The sequence below is a fragment of the Syngnathus typhle genome, linkage group LG1, assembly GCF_033458585.1.
Source record: "Syngnathus typhle isolate RoL2023-S1 ecotype Sweden linkage group LG1, RoL_Styp_1.0, whole genome shotgun sequence".
Taxonomy (NCBI): domain Eukaryota; kingdom Metazoa; phylum Chordata; class Actinopteri; order Syngnathiformes; family Syngnathidae; genus Syngnathus; species Syngnathus typhle.
Window position 1 is genome coordinate 3,161,140 of NC_083738.1, and position 15,608 is coordinate 3,176,747.

Below are 15,608 nucleotides of genomic sequence, written 5' to 3' on the forward strand. Positions count from 1 at the left end.
AGAACAACTTTTATTATTATAATTTTTTTATAACATGGTAGAAGGGTACATACTGTAAATATGTTCTTAGAATATTTGTAAATACAATATGCTCCTGTCAAATTTTTTAACTACAAAAATGTCATGCAAATACACACTGTTATAAAACAAATTTCATTGTCACAATTGTCTTTATTTTTCAAATGACAAAAAAACTATTGGCCCCCGGGCCCCTTCACTTTATCAAATCTGGCCCTCCTTGCAAAAAGTTTGGACACCCCTACTCTAAACAAATACAGTCTCATAAACATCCAGAGCCACTGGCTGGCAGACGTCATGGCTAGCAACGTGTTTTTGGCGGTACACCAAACCCTTAAAATTACCGTATAGGGTTATGTTTTCAGAGACTATATTTAAACCCTCTTAACTTTTAATAAGGTGGGTTGAAACTTTGCCACATTCGGAAACTGCGGGCAACAAGGTGAAAACAGAACAGCACCACTGGTCTAGGGCAATTTCGAAAGCATGATTTTGGAAAGCAAATCTCTCCGAATATGATTGTTACATTGATTGGATACTATAACACAGAGATTAACATGTTGAATAATTTTTTTTTTCTTCTCTGATTTTAATCACTGACTAATATATAGCAAAAAAAAAACAAATCAGAAGTGACATTATAAGCCACAGAATGCTTTAATGATTGCTGTCTGTTACGGACGGGCAACCCTGATCAGAATATGTGGTACCTAAGATTTGATTTGCATATTGTATTTACAAAATTCCATTGCATCACTGGATTAGAGCAGATTTTATCAGACGTGATTTTTTTTCTTTCTTTGGTCTCTTGAGAGCCTTCATGATTTGCTGAATGCATGGTAATTGTGATTTTTGGGCTGTCTGAAGCTCGGACCAGATGGCTTGCTCATAAAGCTATGTGGCCAGTTGCTGGCTGAACACAACTGAGTTTGCAGGATGGTAATTTGGTTGGAGGATGTCTGCCTCCATAATGTATGACCACAAGAGAGGGATTGTGAAAAAAGCACACTGGGGTCAGCTGTGTGGGTAACTTAGCAACAATACCGTGACCACCACAATATATTTAATGGCATCTCTATTTTGTCAAAGGAACATTGTAAAAGCAGATATGGTAACAAATTAGATTTAAATGTTTTGCTTTATTTATTTTTGCAGAGATGTATATATGTTTCCAAAACCTGTTTTCTGTGGCTGTTTAATTCTGTTTGGTTTTAATACGGTTCCAAGTTTGCTAATGAATCCGATTGTTCACCATTTAACGCAGGGGTCCCCAAACTTTTTCCTGTGAGGGCCACATAACCTTTCCCTTCTCTGATGGCGGGCCGGTGGGAGTTTGTAACAGAAAAAGTGTGACGATCGTAGGGGAGCTTAAAAAAATTATTGTTTTCCAGAAAGCCACACATAACCAAATAACGGTTATTTATTTGGCGGGCCAGATTAAACGGTCCCGCGGGCCGTATCCGGCCCGCGGGCCGTAGTTTGGTGACCCCTGATTTAACGCATAACTGTCCTCACTGTAAGGTACCAATGTGGAATGAGGATTTAAAGTCAGCGTTTGATTCTTCCGACAGAGGCAGAATGCTCGCGTGTAAGATGAACATATAATCAAACTCACTGCCCGTGCCCCTTGGGTTGAAAGCAATTGTCGCCAATCACCATGCAACTAATTGTCTCATTGCAAGGAGCAGCAATGCACTCTCACATATGGCCGCTCTGGTAACTTCTGCATTAGGGAAATGGACCTTAATTGTGTGTAACTTTTACAAGGACGCCAGTGTGAAAACAGATCATGACAGCAAAGACATATACAGCACATTATTTCTGTGAATAATGCATAACGGCATTCAGTGAAAATAAAACTTGCAATGTTAATAAAATTGGTGAAACGATTCCAGAATTGCACAGAAGTATCTGCAAAATGTGATCCATTAAAGCAGGGGTCCCCAAACTTTTTCCTGTGAGGGCCACATAACCTTTCCCTTCTCTGATGGGGGGCCGGTGTCTGTTTGTAACAGAAAAAGTTTGACGATCGTAGGGGAGCTTAAAAAATGTATTGTTTTCCAGAAAGCCACACATAACCAAATAACGGTTATTTAATAACCCTTTCCAGGTTCTTTACAGAAAAAAAGTCAGGAAACAAATAATAACACTATAAATGAAATAAATAATAACTAAATAACCCTCTCTGAGTTCTTCACAGAAAAAACAGGAAATAAATAATAACTAAATAACTCTCTCTGGGTTCTTCATAGAAAAAAAAACATGGAACATTAATTTTCTGTTGTGCCATGCACAATCTTAACAGATAAAAGTTCAGCTCAGGTGTCAGAGCAGAATCTCTCTGACGTATATGAGCAGTCTCTTAAAGTTCTTGTGTTCCTTCCTTATAATCCTTTTGTAAATTCCAGTAGGCTTGTAGACACCGCTGTCTTTTTTGTTAAAGTTTGCTAGTGCGTCATAGTCTTGAGTAAAATTTGTTGTGGCAATTCTTAGGCAAGATCCGAGGTGTTGGTCCGTTTACCTCGATCTGTGACGGGTTGATGTTGACGTTCATGTGGCTGAACGTCACGTCGCGTACGTCGAGCCAAATTGGCCACTCTCTTTTAAACGCTCTCCACTGTGTCCACCTTGCTTTTCCTTGGGCGACTCATTTTAATGGAAGGATTCCAGGGGAAGGTTTGTGGGTGGCTTTAGCGCAAAACTGCGTCTGAAAGCTCAGCGCGCGAATTACAAGAATGCTGTCGTCACAGCCCACGCTCTAAATTCGGGACTGATACAAATAGAGCGCGAGTGCGCCATGTCCATACACGCACTTGTGAGTGTGCACCGAGCTTTCTAACACGGCTTCCGGTAGTAAATGCGCAGGCGAGCGCTTCCCCATCTACTGGGGAAACGCAGTCATTGCAGGCAAAATGACCCAAAAAAAAGTTTAATAATACAATTTGTTCAGGGTTGGCGGGCCGGATTAAACGGTCCCGTGGGCCGTATCCGGCCCGCGGGCCGTAGTTTGGTGACCCCTGCATTAAAGTATTTGGGTGGTTCAAGTAGTCTTGAATCCTTTCCTTGTTCTTCAGTTTTAACCCACAACAGCCACCTCACAAGACACCATTAGTGGCACCGTCATATCCAGGCTTAAAAACGGTTGTGGTTTATCTTTAAGTATAGCAGAATTGTTTAATACTTTGTTATAACATACACTGAGTGACATATCAATGTGCCCCCCCCCCCCCCCATGTGGTTTTAGAAGAAGAACGCATAATAGATAGAGCAGCCTGATTCTGGAGGAGGCACATAAAGAAAGGAGCTCAATTGTCACACGTCGTGAATAACCAAACCAACACTGTAAACGTGCGCAGGTTTGTCTGATACGTGGCTGCGCACGGAAAACGTAATTCTTCCTCCAACCCATTGTTGTGGCACACTTTTAATTACGTGGTGTGTGTACGTGAGAAGGAGGAACCTGCGCTTTCTTTGTATAAGTTTTAGTTTGGGGGGGTCGGTAACTGACCAGGATGAAGGCTCGCTCGCGTACGCGATCACCCACACGCACGGACTCGCCCTCTTTCATTGTGCTTCTTTTTGTCCAATTCACTCCCACTCAAACCACTGGCGAAGACGGCATGAGGATACGCATACGCTGTCGCATTTTAAAACATATTCTTAAACGGCGGAGTTTTAGCGGATGGTGAACGACGGACGGGGATTTTAAACATGTTCCAATTTTAAATTGGGAAAAGGATTTATTTTCTTCGTTGTTCACCCGCCTCTGTGGATTAAGTCATTGACGCACTAAAATGGGTGCCAAAGGTAATATGATCCCTTCTGCTCAACTCCAAGTATTTATTTTGATCGCGGTTTTGAACTCGGTCAGCTGCAAGACTTTAAAATATCAAGTTTATGAAGAACAACGAGTGGGGACTGTGATCGCGCGCCTAAAGGATGATGTTGCTGAAGTTCTATCCAAACTACCAAGCTCCGTGTCCTTTCGCTTCCGTGCCATGCAGCGGGGGAGCACAGCGTTCCTGTCTGTGCGAGAGGAAGACGGAGAGATCAGCATTGCCTCCAAAATCGACCGTGAGAAGCTATGTGAGAAAAATCTGAACTGTTCAATTGAATTTGACGTGGTTACACTGCCGACGGAATATCTGCAGCTATTCCACGTGGCAGTGCAAGTGTTGGACATAAACGACAATTCCCCGCATTTCTCCCGTGCCATTGTCCCCATTGAGATCTCCGAAAGTGCGTCCGTGGGGACGCGGATCCCACTGGACGGTGCCTCGGATGCAGACGTTGGGCATAATTCCCTGCACACCTACTTCCTCAGTCCAAACAACTTTTTTAAAATAGACATCAAGACCAGGACAGATGGGGCTAAGTACGTCGAGCTGGTGGTGATGCGAGATTTGGACAGGGAGGTGCAGTCCAGCTACCAGTTGCAGCTCACTGCTTCCGATAATGGTGTACCCCCTAAATCTGGCTCCACATTGCTGAAAATTAGCATCGCTGATTCTAATGACAACAGTCCAGCATTCGAAGAGCCGGCGTATGTTATTAATTTGCTGGAAAATGATCCGCTTGGGACTCTTCTTATTGATTTAAATGCTACAGATCCAGACGAGGGTACTAATGGAAAAATTGGGTACTCTTTCAGCAGTCACATCTCACCAAAAATCTTAGAAATGTTTAATATAAATCCAGAGAATGGACATATTACACTTATTAAAAAGGTGGACTACGAATCGACTTTGTCCTATGAGCTTGATGTCCAGGCTCAGGATTTAGGCCCGAACTCCATTCCGGGGCTTTGCAAAATTGTTGTGAAAGTGGTGGATGTAAATGATAACAAGCCAGAGATAAACATTAACTTGATGACTCCAGGCAAAGAGGAGGTGGCTTACATTTCAGAGGGTGCACCTGTCGACACTTTCATTGCTTTGGTGCGTATTGATGACAGTGACTCAGGGCTGAATGGTGAAGTGGAGTGCAGGCTTCATGGCCAAGGTCACTTCAGACTCCAGAAAACATATGAAAAGAACTACATGATCCTTACCAATATTTCATTAGACAGAGAAAAGAGGTCCGAGTATAGCCTCACAGTCATAGCGGAGGACCGAGGCTCCCCAAGCCTCTCCACTATCAAACATTTTACTGTTCAGGTGCTGGATGAAAATGACAATCCTCCTCATTTTGAGAAGTATCGCTATGAGGTCTTCAAATCTGAGAACAACTCGCCCGGAGCATACCTGATGACAGTGGTGGCGTTGGATGCAGATCTTGGCACCAATGGCCAGGTTACCTATGCCATAATTGATGCTCAGGTACAGGGAAGCTCAATTTCTACGTATGTAACCATTGATCCCTCAAATGGTGCCATTTACGCCCTGAGGACCTTTGACCATGAAGATGTCAGTCATATTACTTTCACCATCCAGGCACGTGATGGTGGAAATCCTTCACTTTCAGCCAATACCACTGTCCTTCTTACAGTTTTGGATGAAAATGACAATCCACCTATCATCCACGCACCCTCCCTCCAGAATCACACGGCTGAACTTTCAGTGTGGAAGTATGCATCTCCTGGTGAGTTGATCACAGCGCTTAAAGTCACAGACAGCGATTCTGGTGCCAATGGAGAGGTGAGTTGCTCCATTGTTAGTGGAAATGAAGAAGGTCTGTTTATGATGGATGCTGGCCGATGTGAGCTCAGGACCAATGCGAGCTTAGAACAAGTGGCAAGGTACGTGATGGAGGTCAGGCTTGTAGTAGAGGATAGAGGTACCAATCAACTCACTGCTGGGGCCCTCCTCAAAATTACTCTGCAGGAAAATATGGACCTCCTCCCCCCTCTCTTTCCCACTGGCTCCAGCCACACCTCTCATGATCTCTCTCACATCATCGTATCTCTCGTGGCAGTTTGCGCTCTGCTGCTTATTGTATTGGTGAAGTTTGCAATAACTCGTTGCACCCAAGAAAAGAAAGACCCAAAGCACAACTACAGTTGTCGTGTGGCAGAAAACAGCTATCAGAAGAAGCCAACGAGGCACATACACAAGGCAGATATTACCCTGGTCCCAACTGTGAATGGAATTCTTCCTGTCCAGTCCCACCCACACTCCCCGTCAGCCTCACCCATGCCTGAGAGGGGCACGCTAGGTAGCAGGCAGAGCCATCACAGCCGCCAGTCACTTAACAGTCTTGTCACCATTTCCTCTAACCACATGCCAGAGAATTTCACCCTGGAGTTGGCCCACACAACACCTCCTGTTGAGGTAAGACGTGAGTTTTATATTCTGATTTGGTAGCACTCATTTTTCCGTGGTGAAGTAATACTAAAATGCAGCTTTGTTGCCACCATTTGTCGTTTATTAAAAGAGACACAGAAATATTTGGTTCATAAACCAAATTTGATATCTCATTTTATGTCTTAAGTGCATGTTAAGAATGTCTTTTTGCTGCCCACATTCTATTACCTCCATTCAGTAAGTCATGCCCCCAACCCCTTATTCCACACCTTCATTTAACATTGTCTTGTAGTCTTGCTTGTTTGACTCCATTCCTTTGTCCCTCTCTTCATTTTTTCCTTTTTTGTTTTTTTCTGTTTTGTCTGTCCCCTGTTTGTTCTTTTGGAATTGTAGCAAGTTTCACAGCTTCTGTCCATGCTCCATCAGGGCCAGTACCAGCCACGGCCAAGTTTCAGAGGCAACAAATACACTAGGAGCTACAGGTAATACCTACTAAATTAGAATGGAGATTTGGGGGCACACTTTTACAGTGGTGACCTTGTTAGTTTCTTATGTGTTGATTATTGTAGAATATACCGATTTTTGTAGCGTACGCAACAATAATAATTGTATTCTGTATGCATATTTGAACAAAAATACTATTCCTACTTTTTTATTCCACCATCAATAGTGTAAATGTGCGTGTGAGGGCTTTGTCTTCATGTGTCCTATGAACGCTTGGTGACCAGTTCAGGGTGTAGCTGCCCTTTTCCCAAACCCAGCTAGAATTGCTAATAAGATTGAACTTAATTTGTATGTCTAGGGTGGGTGGTGCATTTTTGACGTTGACCTTCAATGGCAAATTAAGTGACCCAATTCACACCTTAATACCACCACACAGACCACAACTTATAAAAAATAAAAATAAAAGCCTGTGGTACTACACAAAGAGTGAGGCATTCTGCATATTTGAGATGAATACGATCGTCACTAAAGCAAGAAACAGTGGTTGAATGAAAAAAAAATGAATGAAAAAGTACAACCAACCGTGGTATCCAATTATTGCCAGTCATACAGTACCAGAATAGCTCATGGCCTCCTGCAAATATACCAGTTTTTTGTAAAACTACACGATCCAAGATTTTACACTAAGTACATTTGTCATTAAACTGAGACAAGATTATTATTTCAGTAATCATACTTTTTATTTTTACGATATTTTTTTTTACAATATTACAACATCATAATCAGTAGCGGATTTTGGCATGGGCAACATGAACGGGCTGCCCGGGGCGGCATTATTTTATGTCACGTGCCCCCCCTCCCCCTTAATGATATAATAAATATAGGCCTAAAATTCCAGCACATTTTCTGAATTCTGTCAAACGTGTGATACAAAGCTATAACGTCACCCCCAAGTTACGTGAAACTGGTTTCGTCTCCTCTTCACCTCTCAGTGAGTGACAGAGTTGGGGGATGGGAAAACTATCAAGTGTTGTGCTTGTCAAGTGCCAAATAAATGAGGGACAGAAAAAGGTCAAAGCCATCATTCTTAGTCTTTATAAATTATTCCTGTTCTCTTCCAATTTCAGGGGTGTCCAAACTACGGATTAAAATTGGATTTAAAAAAATAAATAAACCATTAACAAATACTAAATGACAATACATTTACCGTTTTTTTCCGTGTATAGTGCGCCCCCATGTATAATACGCACCCTAAAAATGGCATGCTGATGCTGGAAAAAAGCCTGTACCCATGTATAATACGCACCCAATTTTTATGAATTGTTTTTTATGAAAAAAAATTTTTTTTTAAGTCCCAATGATCGTCACACACGCAGGGAGGCAATGGGTCCCATTTTTATAGTCTTTGGTATGGTCTTAACTAGGCTGGATGTAATTGTTTTTGTTGGCGTTGATTTCTCCGACTGCCCATAAACGCACCACCGCGCTCCGTGCGCGCACGGGAAAGAGGCGTGCGGACGTGAAAAAGGCGGCTCTGTATGGGAGAGACGTTGAAGAGGAATAAAAACACCCTTGGAAACCAAAACTTGGTGATTTCAAGTTTCATTTCGAGGGACATTTGTCACGTCTCGTCCCCAGTTTTGCTATGTGTCTAGGTTGCCATAGTTTCTGTTCGCGTCGCCCCTCTCTTCCTGTGTCACCTCAATCGATGTAACGTGTTTTGTATTTAAGTCCTGTCTGCCCCTCGCTCACCGTCGGATCATTGCATGTGTTACTGTCATGATGTCTGTTTGCTTTCTGTTCCTGTCTTTGGTAATGTCACCCTGTCTTTTTGTTCCACGACTTTGTCGGTCAGTCCTGTTGTTGGTTTTGTTTTCTAAAAAAAAAAAAAAAAAATTAAAAAAAAAAAAATTAAAAATTTTTGTACCCATGTATAATGCGCACCCCAGATTTTAGGACAATAAATTCGTTAAATTTTGCGCACTATACACGGAAAAAAACGGTAGATTTTTTAAACATTCCAACATTCATGTTCCAGTTACCATAGCCAGTGTCCATGTGTTTGTTCAGAGGCAGATGGCAATTCAGAGAGCCCGCCCCCACAAGGCAAAAAGAGAAATTTGAAATGCAGATAAAATCCATCACAGGGACACATCCACTAAGTGACGCCGACTCTAAATGATTTACTCAGTGGAGAGCAATGAGAACAGCTACATCTTAACAGATGGGAATAACACTAAAAGAAGCCTACTTTATTAAATTAAACTGGAGTCTCTAGGGCAGTGGTTCTCAACGGGTGGGTCGAAACCCAGAAGTGGGTCATGGACAGCTAGTAAGGAAATGGGATGTATGTGTATTCTATTTTTTTTTTGTTTTTTATTGGGGTACAGTATAGAGACAGAGTGGGCAATTTCCCACATGGAATATATTGGGAAAGTGTAACTTCCCTGCTGCTCTCGTGACTACCGTTTTTTTCCGTGTATAGTGCGCAAAATTTAACGAATTTATTGTCCTAAAATCTGGGGTGCGCATTATACATGGGTACAAAAAATTTTTGACTTTTTTTTTAAATTTTTTATTTTTATTTTTTTTTAGAAAACAAAACCAACAACAGGACTGACCGACAAAGTCGTGGAACAAAAAGACAGGGGGACATTACCAAAGACAGGAACAGTAAGCAAACAGACATCATGACAGTAACACGTGCAATGATCCGACGGTGAGCGAGGGGCAGACAGGACTTAAATACAAAACACGTTACATCGATTGAGGTGACACAGGAAGAGAGGGGCGACGCGAACAGAAACTATGGCAACCTAGACACATAGCAAAACTGGGGACGAGACGTGACAAATGTCCCTCGAAATGAAACTTGAAATCACCAAGTTTTGGTTTCCAAGGGTGTTTTTATTCCTCTTCAACGTCTCTCCCATACAGAGCCGCCTTTTTCACGTCCGCACGCCTCTTTCCCGTGCGCGCACGGAGCGCGGTGGTGCGTTTATGGGCAGTCGGAGAAATCAACGCCAACAAAAAAGATTACATCCAGCCTAGTTAAGACCATACCAAAGACTATAAAAATGGGACCCATTGCCTCCCTGCGTGTGTGACGATCATTGGGACTTAAAAAAAAAAAAAAAAAATCAAAAAAAAAATTCATAAAAATTGGGTGCGTATTATACATGGGTACAGGCTTTTTTTCAGCATCAGCATGCCATTTTTAGGGTGCGTATTATACATGGGGGCGCACTATACCCGGAAAAAAACGGTAGTTTACTCTCTAAACCAGGGGTGTCCAAACTACGGCCCGCGGGCCAACTGCGGCCCGCGGTCCAGTTTTTATTGGCCCGCAGCAAAGAAGAAGTTCTGGGCAGGCTAACGAGTTAGCGGAAAGATACTAATTTGCGATCGTGCTAACATGCGCACACGGACTTCTAAAGGAAATTAAACGAACATTTGGAGCAATACTACATTGTCCTAAAGGTTAGACACATGTGATCATTCATTTCTCTTGTTAGGAGACACACTTACATCGCCAATGACTCCTGTACCACACGACGGTTGCCTTGTTTAAGGATTTCAACTTAAAGAGACACTATCAGACTGAACATGCGAACACAAACGACCAGCTAACAGGGAGTGACCGCGCTGATAAAGTGAAGCAGGTCCAAGCTGAACTGGCATCACAACAGCGATTCTTCACACAGGACTGTGAGTCAAAAATAAATATTACTAAAGCAAGCTACGAAGTGGCCATGTTAAGACTGTTGATGTTATGGACCTCTAGACCTGACACAAACTATTTTTTTCTGAAAGATAATGTAAATGACAAGAGCAAAATTCACTAGTTTTAATACCGTTTATATCCGTGTATAGTGCGCAAAATTTAACTAATTTATTGTCCTAAAATCTGGGGTGCGCATTATACATGGGTACAAAGAAAAAAACATTTTTTTTTTTTTTTTAAAGAAAGTCATGGTACAACAAAACCAACAACAGGACTGACCGACAAAGTCGTGGAACAAAAAGACAGGGTGACATTACCAAAGACAGGAACAGAAAGCAAACAGACATCATGACAGTAACACATGCAATGATCCGACGGTGAGCGAGGGGCAGACAGGACTTAAATACAAAACACGTTACATCGATTGAGGTGACACAGGAAGAGAGGGGCGACGCGAACAGAAACTATGGCAACCTAGACACATAGCAAAACTGGGGACGAGACATGACAAATCTCCCCCGAAATAAAACTCACCTTTCTTCTTGTTTGTTGTCAATCGCGCATCGCATTCAGCCATCCTGCCCAACACACTTAGTAAAATTCATAATTGACGACACATCGTTTGATGCGATGGTGCAATCCTTGATGGTGTGTTGTTTTTATTGTTTGTTTTTTAATCTGCATCGCGGACCGGACGTCATGCGGAAGCAGTATGACTGCGCATGCGCGGAAGCAGTATGACTGCATGCGCACTATGGGTCAGCTGTGCAGAACGGATGCGCAAGACACGTCAGCTATTTACTAATTAGCGAGAGTTCGGTTTAATTAGCAGTTTCATCAAAATGGATAAGAGAGCAAGTTATACTGTAGCATTTCGAAAGAAAGTCATTGAAGTGGCAGAAGAATTAGGCAATAGGGCAGCTGCGGGCCAATTTGACGTCAATGTGTCAAACATAAGACTCTGGAGGAAGAAAAAAAATCAATTTGATACAGCGAAGGCTTCAGCAATATAGTCCTCTTCTCTTCTTGACTGACAATGAATGTGATAGTTTAATACAATCAGCAAATAAGAAAATGCGTATTACAGGTAATATTTTATTTCACAACACTTTGCCTTGTTCCTTTCGTCTCTGCTGTTCACTTCAAACACGCTCCATACGAGCGCAATGATCTCGTATCAGACAAGGCTTGCTTGATCACCTGCTCATTTGCTGTCTGTCACAATGTACCCTACACAAATCCGAAACATTTGTTGCGGCTCCGAGTCACGACGAGGGGCAAGTTTTGGTTTCCAAGGGTGTTTTTATTCCTCTTCAACGTCTCTCCCATACAGAGCGGCCTTTTTCAGTCCGCACGCCTCTTTACCGTGCGCGCACGGAGCGCGGTGGTGCGTTTAGGGGCAGTCGGAGAAATCAACGCCAACAAAAAAAATGACATCCAGCCTAGTTAAGACCATACCAAAGACTATAAAAATGGGACCCATTGCCTCCCTGCGTGTGTGACGATCATTGGGACTTAAAAAAAAAATAATAATAATAATAGTTGAATAAAAAATTTAAAAAAATTCATAAAAATTGGGTGCGTATTATACATGGGTACAAGCTTTTTTCCAGTATCAGCATGCCATTTTTAGGGTGCGTATTATACATGGGGGCGCACTATACACGGAAAAAAACGGTAATAACAGACAACTTTGCATTACTTATAACTCCCGTTTAAAATGTTCATGAGGCAAAAGTAATTTTAAACTCATGTAAATTTAAGGTATTTCATACAGTTTGTTCAATGTTATCTCTTCATATATGAATGAAAGGCAGAAATTGTGTTTTTAGAGTTGTTCACATCTGCCTGAGTGACTCATATTTGGTTATTTTGTCATTTGAAAAATAAAGACAATTGTGACAATGAAATTTATTTTATAACAATGTGTATTTGCTTGACATTTTTTAACTACAAAATTGTCATGCAAATACACACTGTTATAAAACAAATTTCATTGTCACAATTGTCTTTATTTTTCAAATGACAAAAAAACTATTGGCCCCCGGGCCCCTTCACTTTATCAAATCTGGCCCTCCTTGCAAAAAGTTTGGACACCCCTAGTCTATACAAACTGATAACTGTAATGTTCAGAATTGTCCCATTGTCTTTGTGCACTTTAAAAAGTGTTTCCTTGAAACAAACGAGATGCACTTTAATTTCAGAATTTCAGCTGTAATATGTTTACATCCAAATCAGTACCAAATGACAGTTTAAAATAGATGAAATTAGAAAAATCTACTTTCTAGCTGTTGAAATGGTCCTAATCATGGCTGTCTCAATTGATCCCCATTCAGAGTTAGTAGTTGAAGAAATTCCTTTACTCATAATGCACCACACCACCCGGAGATCTGCAAAAGGTCTATTGAATAGGAGAAGCCTCAAAGGCAGTAGGATTTTGGAGGCAGGATGCGTCCCGCTGCAAAATGATTGGCTGCCACATTGTGGGATGTGGCGTAGATGTCATGTCCTGCCTAAACCCACAAGTTGTGGCGCCAAACAGCATAGCGCTCATGAGGGAGGAAAACAAAAATGAGTTGTGCAAATGAATCACACGCAGACAAACTGAATCTAAACTGTTGAGCTGAACAGTTTTGAAGGTTCCATCCCTACAACACAACTGTCATAATCCATTGAATGTGGACTACCAGTGGAACCTCTGTTTGGTTTTAACCATTATGCTGCATAATGTTACATTACCTTTATATCAACTAATACCCTCAAAGTGTTTCCCTCGTTCTTAGTAGCAAAGAGTTTTTAATAAGAATAATTAGCCATTGTTTTATGACAATTGTAACAGATGTTTTTTTCCCCACTCAGATATGCCCTGAATGAGATGGATAAATTCAGTCTCAAAGATAGTGGTCGTGGGGACAGTGATGCAGGCGACAGCGACTACGAGCCTGGCAGGGACTCGCCTTTGGATAGACTCCTAGGTGAGGGACTTGCTGAGCTTTATGCACCTCATCTCTTTATTATTGTTTTATTTTCTTTTGTAGTTATATTTACATTTTCACAATTGCTGGGCCTTACTGGGCTAACCTGGGACCTTGGGTGTATAATAATTTGAGCTATATCATATCGAAATATGTTGTTGGTACGACAAAAATTCTTTAACTCCTTGAAAATTCAACTTTAAATGTAACTTGGAAGCAAAATCAGAAAATAAATTAACAATAAAGTAATATAAGAAAATGCTAAATTATTATCAATAAAGAACAATGAATAAAACTGAATACCATCTGTTCCTGCTGCGCTTGTAATGTGATGCCGTTCATGCAAAGACTATATACAATGAGATAGGAAGAGAAGAAGACAAGTTTGCGTGTGGTTTAGGCTTGCATGACATCCCTGCTTTTGTTATCTGACTCAGGCCAAAACACAACACGAGATAAAACTTGCTTTCATCATTCATTCATAGTTTATAGGTTCATATTATATGAAAAAAACATACACAGTATATATTAAACAAAATAGTACACTGTGAACCCAGATTTAATACTTCTCAACAGGAATTCAACCCACAAATACATTTTAGAAGCTGGCAAGCGCTAGCTTTATTTAATTTCATCTATCCACCCATTTATTCAACGACTTTATCTTCATAAGGGTCGAAGGTGTACTGGAGGTGGAATGCACCCTGAAGTGGGTGCCAGCAAAGTGCATGGCAGGTATAGTCAAACAACCAGCATTCATACATACTAAGGACAATTTTAGAATGCTCAATCGACTTACCATGCATGTTTTGGAAACCGGAGTGCCCGGAGAAAACCCGCACAGGGAGAACAGACAAACTCCACACAAGAAGGCCGGGACTCGGAATCGAACCCATGACTTCACCGTGAGGCGGACATGCACCTGTGCCACACCTTTGTTTATTTAATCTGACTTTATAAGCATTATTACACATTGCACTGATTGTAATTCAAAGTCTGTGGACAGCGAAATTCTACCCTGTATTATCAAAAAGTTTTAGAGTGGTAATTTTGTAGAATTGTTTAGTATAGCATACCTACCATGGTGCTCTTTTAATGTTGCGCACAATTAAAACACAATTCTTTTAAAAATGAAAACTTACATTAAAACAAACTAAAACTAAAAGCCCTGTTTTGGTAGACAGGCCCCCCACCCCACGCAAAATTGAAGGAAAATAGTCTGTTTCGTTTGTGCTTTGTTTGTGCTGGTTTGTGCCGTCAAAATCACATTTGTGTCAACGTTCTTTCCCCAATTAAATGTGGGGCTGAGTGACGTCATCGCTATAAATTAAATGTGTAGTATCTACGAAACCGTAGCAGCACAAACAAAGAATTTTGCGGCACAAACCAGCGCAAACGAAGCACAAAGGAACGGTACCATTTTGGGTCCATTTGGAAGTGAATGGGGGGCTGAGTGATGTCATCGCTATAAATTAAATGTGTAATATCTACGAAACCGTAGGCGGCACAAACAAAACTTTTCGCGGCACAAACCAGCACAAACGAAGCACAAACGAACGGTATCATTTTTGGTCCATTTGGAAGTAAATGGAGGGCTGACTGACCTCATTGCTATAAATTCAATGTGTAATATCTATGTAACCGTAGCAGCACAAACAAAAGTTTTTGCAGCACAAACTAAGCACAAACGAACGGTACCATTTTGGGTTCATTTGGACCCATAAAATGAATATGGATGAATGGAATAATATGGATGACCCATAAAATAATCTTTCATAACTAAAAAACCACTGCAGCACAAACGAAACAGACTATTTTCCTTAAATTTTGCGTGGGGTGGAGGGCCAGCTTCATGCATAAAAAAGGATGCATCATAATCTTTGTGGCAGGGGAGGGCCAGTTTAGCAATTGTAATCAATATCATCTGAAAAATGTTTAAGATTGGCTGGCTACCAGTTCAGGGTGTGCCCAACCTACTGCCCGTAGTCAGCTAAGCCCCAGTGCATCGTTAGTCACACACTATCCCTGCAAGCATTTTGACGTCTAATAGACGTCTATATGTTACCCAGACGTCTCGGCTAAAACACGTCTAAAAATGGTCTAAAAGTGTAATAAATATACCGTTTTTTTCCGTGTATAATGCGCACCCCAGATTTTAGGACAATAAATGAGTTAAATTTTGCGCACTATACATGGAAAAAAACG

The 15,608-nt window shown here is 41.4% G+C and overlaps 1 protein-coding gene and 1 long non-coding RNA gene across 12 annotated transcripts in view; both read left to right on the forward strand.

The window, feature by feature from the left end:
- Nucleotides 1–15,608, forward strand: part of LOC133163184 (uncharacterized) — a 268,250-nt gene that overhangs the window by 18,551 nt on the left and 234,091 nt on the right. The window lies entirely within an intron of this gene.
- LOC133163127 (protocadherin-18-like) overlaps nucleotides 3,318–15,608 on the forward strand; it is a 59,497-nt gene continuing 47,206 nt past the window's right edge. For 2 of the 11 annotated variants that reach the window (XM_061292757.1, XM_061292748.1), the window contains exons 1-3: nucleotides 3,318–6,287; nucleotides 6,654–6,742; nucleotides 13,288–13,403. In XM_061292757.1, the coding sequence (XP_061148741.1) occupies nucleotides 3,813–6,287; nucleotides 6,654–6,742; nucleotides 13,288–13,403 (2,680 nt within the window). In that variant the 5' untranslated portion in view covers nucleotides 3,318–3,812. Of the gene's footprint in view, nucleotides 6,288–6,653; nucleotides 6,743–10,219; nucleotides 10,413–13,287; nucleotides 13,404–14,076; nucleotides 14,139–14,225; nucleotides 14,309–15,608 lie in introns of those variants that run through there. The other 9 variants (XM_061292766.1, XM_061292789.1, XR_009716323.1 and 6 more) reach the window with 8 other exon arrangements.